We start from the raw sequence: 6,069 nt of genomic DNA, 5'->3' as shown, positions 1-6,069 counted from the left end.
TCACTTAAATAGTGTGGCATAGCATTAATTTAGTTATTCAAACGCAAGACAGCATAAAAAATAAATAAATAAAGACGTACCTCAATGTTCCTCCTTGGCTAAATTCAATTCGACCATTAGTTTTCATACTTTTATGTGGAAAAAAAGCTTCAAAAATTAAATATTTATTGTGCACTTTAGTTAGATTAATTGAATAAATGTGTGTTTTCACAAGTGTGCTGAAATCATTGATCTTGCACTGCACTGACTAACAGCTGCTTACAAAGGGAGAGCACGGTGCTCGCTTTCTGTGTAATTCACAATAAAAGTTATTGTTTTTCATAAGATTTTGTGAGTATTTCATACATTGACAAAATGTATTTTAAACCTAGTTATTTTATAATGTTTAATATTTAGTCAAAAACGAAGTGAAAAACGTTTAGAGGAAATGGCTGATATGTGCGCAAATAAATGCTACTTTGCCGCCATCTGGTGGTTAAAATGCTAATTACTGTCTTTTTTATTTTTAGACAAGTGTTTTCTATCAAATGTTAAATTTCCTATATTTTTAAACGTTCGGTTTTACAATGGGGACAATCTCAGAAGGATGAACAAATAATGTTTGTGGTCATCACATTAAAAATAACATTTGAAGTGCTGGGAAAAAATGTGTGTGCGTGTCTAATTACAGACACGGCATTTTTAAACAGTCCCAATAGCTTCGTCTTTATTGCAATCAATAAAACTGGTTTATTGGCAAATTAGGTAAATGTGATAACTACATTAAAATATAAACACAACATTAAAAAGTCAACCATATATGGTTTTGTGTCGATGTACAACGACTACAGAATGAACAGCTAACAGTTCACCGGAAGTGCTCGAGCTGGTTTAACGACAACCAGGAAGTAACCCGTGCATATAGTCCATGGTCCATTCGAAGTGCAGATCCGTGCACACTTCTAACGGCTAATATTGCCCATAACACATTGCGCTGTGGACGAGGATTCGATTAGAACTACAAATACGAATAAAAAGTGTTTAAAAACTACAAACATGATCGGACGTGCGAGGTACGACGGTTAAGATAAAGGGGCTTGAATGATTAATAAGCAGTTTCTAACCTGACAAAAAGATATTTATAAAATGTTATCCACATTATATTTCATCTGCAACAGCATTTTGAACTTTTATAACGATGTGTTTGGTCATTAACTTTTAAATGCATCATTATGCAAAGATGAGGAGAGTTCTCTGCATGAAAGACCCATGACTGGCAGATCAACGTGCGACTACATTTCTCTCCGAAACGGAAGAAAATAAATTTAATTCAATGTGGAGGATTTTAACTGTGACAAGATGATTGACAGTGTAGTTTAAACAGTTACAGGTTGAGTAACTAAGCAAAACAGAACGTCCGTTAAAGACGCAGTTATGACGAGGTAGTATGTCCCAAAACTTGCATACTCTTCTACTACACACTCAAAAGTATGTACTTTTTCTTTACAAAAACAGTACATACTTTTAGGACGTAGTATAAGTAGGCGAATTGGGACGCAGCAAATGTAAATCAAATTGTTGATGTTTTGTTCGAATCAGTGAATGTGCTATAACTGTTTATCCGCCGTCATCGGTGGTCCTGCTTGCTTATCAGCCTGCGCGTTCACGGCAGGCTCCGTTGTGATGAGGGAGGAGCTGTGGAGGGAGGGCTGTAGCACAGCAGAGAGCAAGGGGGAGTGACCTGTGAGTTGTGCTTGTTCAAATTTTCTGGCTAAGTCAACGTTTTCTAAAAACTCCCTACTGCAGCTTTAAGTAAGAGCAATGAGTGAAATTAAAGTCGGTATGAAACATAAGTGCAGTTGCGATTTGCGATCGTCTTTTCTTCTTATATTGTGAAGTATATTAGAGTCAAATGCTTCTCGAACAAGAAAAATGTAGGGCGGGACTTGATTTTGTCCATGGGGAATAGATTGGTTGTGGTTTACTATTGGTGGATCTCATGTGAGTGACAGGTTGTCCTTGAATCAGTAGGGGAATTTATTTTGATAAAAGATTACAAGGCACATGAATTGATGAAAAAATCATTTGATGAGTAATGAAATAGCTATTCCATAAAAAAAGATCGGTTTTGATTTCATGGTGACTTTCATAGAAGTCACCTCAACCATCAGAGCGCCATAATCACCCAGCAACAGAAAAAGACAGTATATGATTTGTTAAAAAATATTTGAGGGCGGGGTTTAATCTGTTGCCCCGTATATTTTTCCTCTTCCGCCTTGCTGTGTTTTGTGTTCAGGCAAAGAGCAGGAGGCAAGACGTGAACTCGACGGAGGACAATAACTTTGAAGAGAATAATTTCACTGCTGTAAAAATCATGTGGTTTAGACTCGCTGTAGTCGCGCTGGTGTTTCTAAGCGCCAGTTGTTCTGCCAAACAATGTAAGTATGAAGCAACTGTTTTCTGACGAAGATGTCCTGCCAATCTTTTTATGCTATTATTAATATTTTCTGTTTCCATGTTTATTACCCAAAATTTATCAAATGCGTTTGAATCCTTGAGTAGTTTTAGGAATTATTATGTTTTTCAGCTTCAGTAGGCTATGACGTAGTTTCAGGAAACGCGGCGACGGTTAAAATCCTTAAAAATTGTTAAAATACCAAACGTATTTTTAATTTTTAAAAAGCATGTGAAAATATACACTATATATATGTTATTCAAACATGTCTAAGACATGTTTGTTTGTGTAAAATCGCCAGAACATTTTACTTTCACTTTCACTTACGGGGGGAAAATCCATGTGATTTAGATAAACTCGTTTTACTGCATATTAATGGTAGGTAGTTATCAAGTTTCTGTAAAATGACTCATGATAACTTGTTATTTAATCAAACTGTTTTATTTAAAAAATGTTTCTTGTGTTAAAATTACTGCTATAATAAAGCAAAATTAGACAAACAGAATACATCATAGATGCATAGTAGGCCAAATACGATAAATAAAATAAAAAAAACATAAGGACAAAGGCAGTAAACACATTTCCAAAGGCAATACTGCACTGTATAAATGTAAACAGTATTCAGATGCCAAAATAACAATGTTTCCTTTTGTGTGGTCTCTAGCTGACCCAAAAGTGCAGGTGTATAGCCGCAACCCTGGAGAGTATGGGAAAGCAAACGTGTTGATCTGCTATGTCAGTGGCTTTCACCCCCCTGACATCGTTATCAAGCTCCTCAAGAATGGGGTGGAGATCCCAGGCAGCACACAGACCGACCTGGCCTTCGAACAGGGCTGGCAGTTTCACCTGACAAAATATGTTGACTTCCTGCCCCAGCCTGGAGAGACGTATACCTGCGAAGTCAGTCACATGAAGAATACCCCAAAGTCCTTCACGTGGGGTGAGAACAAATCTGAAGTTTAACTTGTCATTTGCTTAAAGAGGCCCCTTTGTTCTCCATTTTCTATTTCGGTTTCTCTTGACTTCCAGAAAGTGGTAAAAAGGGATTGATGTTGGTTTATTTAGGATCTGTTTCTCACTTTCTTAGATGTCTATTCAGTGGATCTTAGATTTTAATTCTTCTCCTTCATATTTATGATGGCACATGCATAATATAGACTTTATCTATTTATCTATCTATCTATCTATCTATCTATCTATCTATCTATCTATCTATCTATCTATCTAACTGTCTGTCTGTTTGTTGCAGAAATTTTAATATTCTTTCACTGCACAAAACATTGTGATTATTAATTAAATGAGACTAAATGAAATTAATGTTTGTTTTTCTCTCTTGTAGAGCCTGACATGTGAACATACAGCAGTAAGTTCTTAAAATATTATTATTAGTTTTGGAAAAAAAAAAAAGAGCTTGAATGTTTGATAATGGTAATTGTTGTTTTTGTGATTTACATAAAGCATACTTTATGTAATTTAGCATATTTTGTAAAAAATATTTTAAAACATATCATTTATCAGGAACTTTATGTTAATTTTTTCCCCCACAGATTCCTGAAAACAGCAGTTCATCCTCGCTCCCATTTTATCCAAAACTTAAACTTAAGCATCTGCTTTGAATTCATCATGTAATTTTGGGGATATCCAATCCCGCTCCAGGAGGGCCAACATTAGCTCCAAACTCCGACCTGCTGGGAAGTTTCTAGTAAGACATCGATTAGATGGTTCAGGTGTGTTTAATTGCAGGATAGGAGCAGGATTGGACACCCTGATATAATTTCTCAGCTTCACTGTTTAGGACGGAGTGTCTGATCCTGTTTTTGGAAGGCCAGCTTCCTGCAGAACTCCAACACTAATTAAACGCACCTGAACCAGGATTGGACACCCCTGCTTTAGGATATGCTGCCTGTGCTGATTAGATTAGATGACAATATGTTTTCCTATCTATATTAATTTCTTTTGATGTGAAGATTTTCTTTGATTGACATGTTTAGTAGGGTGACTGATGTCTGTAAACACATCCATATGCTCGCATTATACTGTATATTCTTCACAGCAATATCCTATAAGGGTGTGGAATTTCTTGCCTTAATTCAATCTTCACAACATGAGCACTTGTACAACTAAATTCCTTTTGTTTTGAAATGTAATTTGAAGAAGTGACTTCTTAATTTTAGTGACATAATTCTTACAGTAACTTTTTTTAAAACATGTTTGTAATGTTTCAACAGCCTAAAGAAAAGCTTTTGGGGGAAAAAACAAATTGTATGTTCCCATAAATAAATCAGAGATTCATTATAAAATCAGTGACAAATGAGTAAAAATGTGAAAAAAGGAAGCTAAGTTTCTGTCCATTATGTATGAAAATTTGACTGTATAATTCATAATGTTTCGTTAATCAGATCAATAAAATATTTTTTTTCCTTCTTAAGTATGTGTGTTTATGTAACAAAACTTTAAAAATAAACCGTGAACTTTGTGTCTGGTAAGGTTTAGTTTTCATCTTGTGGCTTTGGTCTGAGTCTCAAATTAAATTTGTTCTGGATAACACTTTATTTTACAGTGTCATTGTTACACATATTACATGTAGTTACTCTAGTAATATCTATAAATTATGCATTATTACATGCAATTAACCCTAAACCAAACCCTAATCCTAACCCTATAGTAAGTACGTGTTAACATTACTCAGTACTTAAATGTATAATTACACTGTAACATGGACACCTTAAAATAAAGTGTAACCCTTTTAGTGATCTTGTTACATGTTACTTGAAGTTACTGTAGTAATAACTATAAATTATGCATAATTGCATGCAACTAACCCTAAACCAAAGTATATTTCTAACCCTATAGTAAGTACATGAAGTAAATTATTATTACTCAGTACTTAAAGGGTTAGTTCACCCAAAAATGAAAATTCTGTCATTTATTACTCACCCTCATGCCGTTCCACACCTGTAAGACCTTCGTTCATCTTCGGAACACAAATTAAGATATTTTTGTTGAAATCCGATGGCTCAGTGAGGTCTGCATAGCCAGCAATGATATTTTCTCTCTCAAGATCCATAAAGTTTTCAAGTAACATGTAACAAGATCACTAAAAAGGGTTACACTTTATTTTAAGGTGTCCATATTACAGTGTAATTATACAAGTATTGAGTAATATTAATTTACATGTACCTACTATAAGGATAGGGTTAGGAATATAATTTGGTTTAAGGTTAACTACATGTAATTATGCATAATAATTTATAGTTATTACTACAGTAACTTCAAGTAACGTACTGTAACAAGATCACTAAAACGGGTTACACTTTATTTTAAGGTGTCCGTATTACAGTGTAATTATACATTTAAAAGCTCGTAAAACGAGAATGAACCTCATTGGTTCTTGCACGTCAAACATGCTTGAGCTTCAGTTCACCATAACTGATTTCAGAGTTGTTGAATGTTTATATGTGAATAAAAGCCTAAGGCCCCGTTTACATGAGTGCGTTTTTGTTTTAAAACGTATAAGTTTTGCTACAGTTACGCCTGTTGTTTAAGGTGCAGTATGTAATAATTTTGTATCGAATTTGCTGTTCGGAGCGCCAAAGTCACGTGATTTCTGCCGTTGGCAGTTTGACACGTGATCT

The 6,069-nt window shown here is 34.8% G+C and overlaps 1 protein-coding gene across 1 annotated transcript; it reads left to right on the top strand.

Annotated features, from left to right (window-relative positions):
* The first annotated feature begins 2,255 nt into the window (after positions 1-2,255).
* On the top strand, positions 2,256-4,862 carry b2ml (beta-2-microglobulin, like). Its single transcript, XM_067395441.1, has 4 exons — positions 2,256-2,417; positions 3,099-3,374; positions 3,774-3,797; positions 3,982-4,862. The coding sequence occupies exons 1-3, from the start codon at positions 2,354-2,356 to the stop codon at positions 3,785-3,787; spliced, it is 354 nt and encodes a 117-aa protein (XP_067251542.1). The 5' UTR covers positions 2,256-2,353; the 3' UTR covers positions 3,788-3,797; positions 3,982-4,862.
* Positions 4,863-6,069: the final 1,207 nt, after the last annotated feature.

Source organism: Chanodichthys erythropterus, chromosome 9 (assembly GCF_024489055.1).
Source record: "Chanodichthys erythropterus isolate Z2021 chromosome 9, ASM2448905v1, whole genome shotgun sequence".
NCBI lineage: Eukaryota > Metazoa > Chordata > Actinopteri > Cypriniformes > Xenocyprididae > Chanodichthys > Chanodichthys erythropterus.
This window is presented reverse-complemented; position numbering and strand designations above follow the sequence as displayed.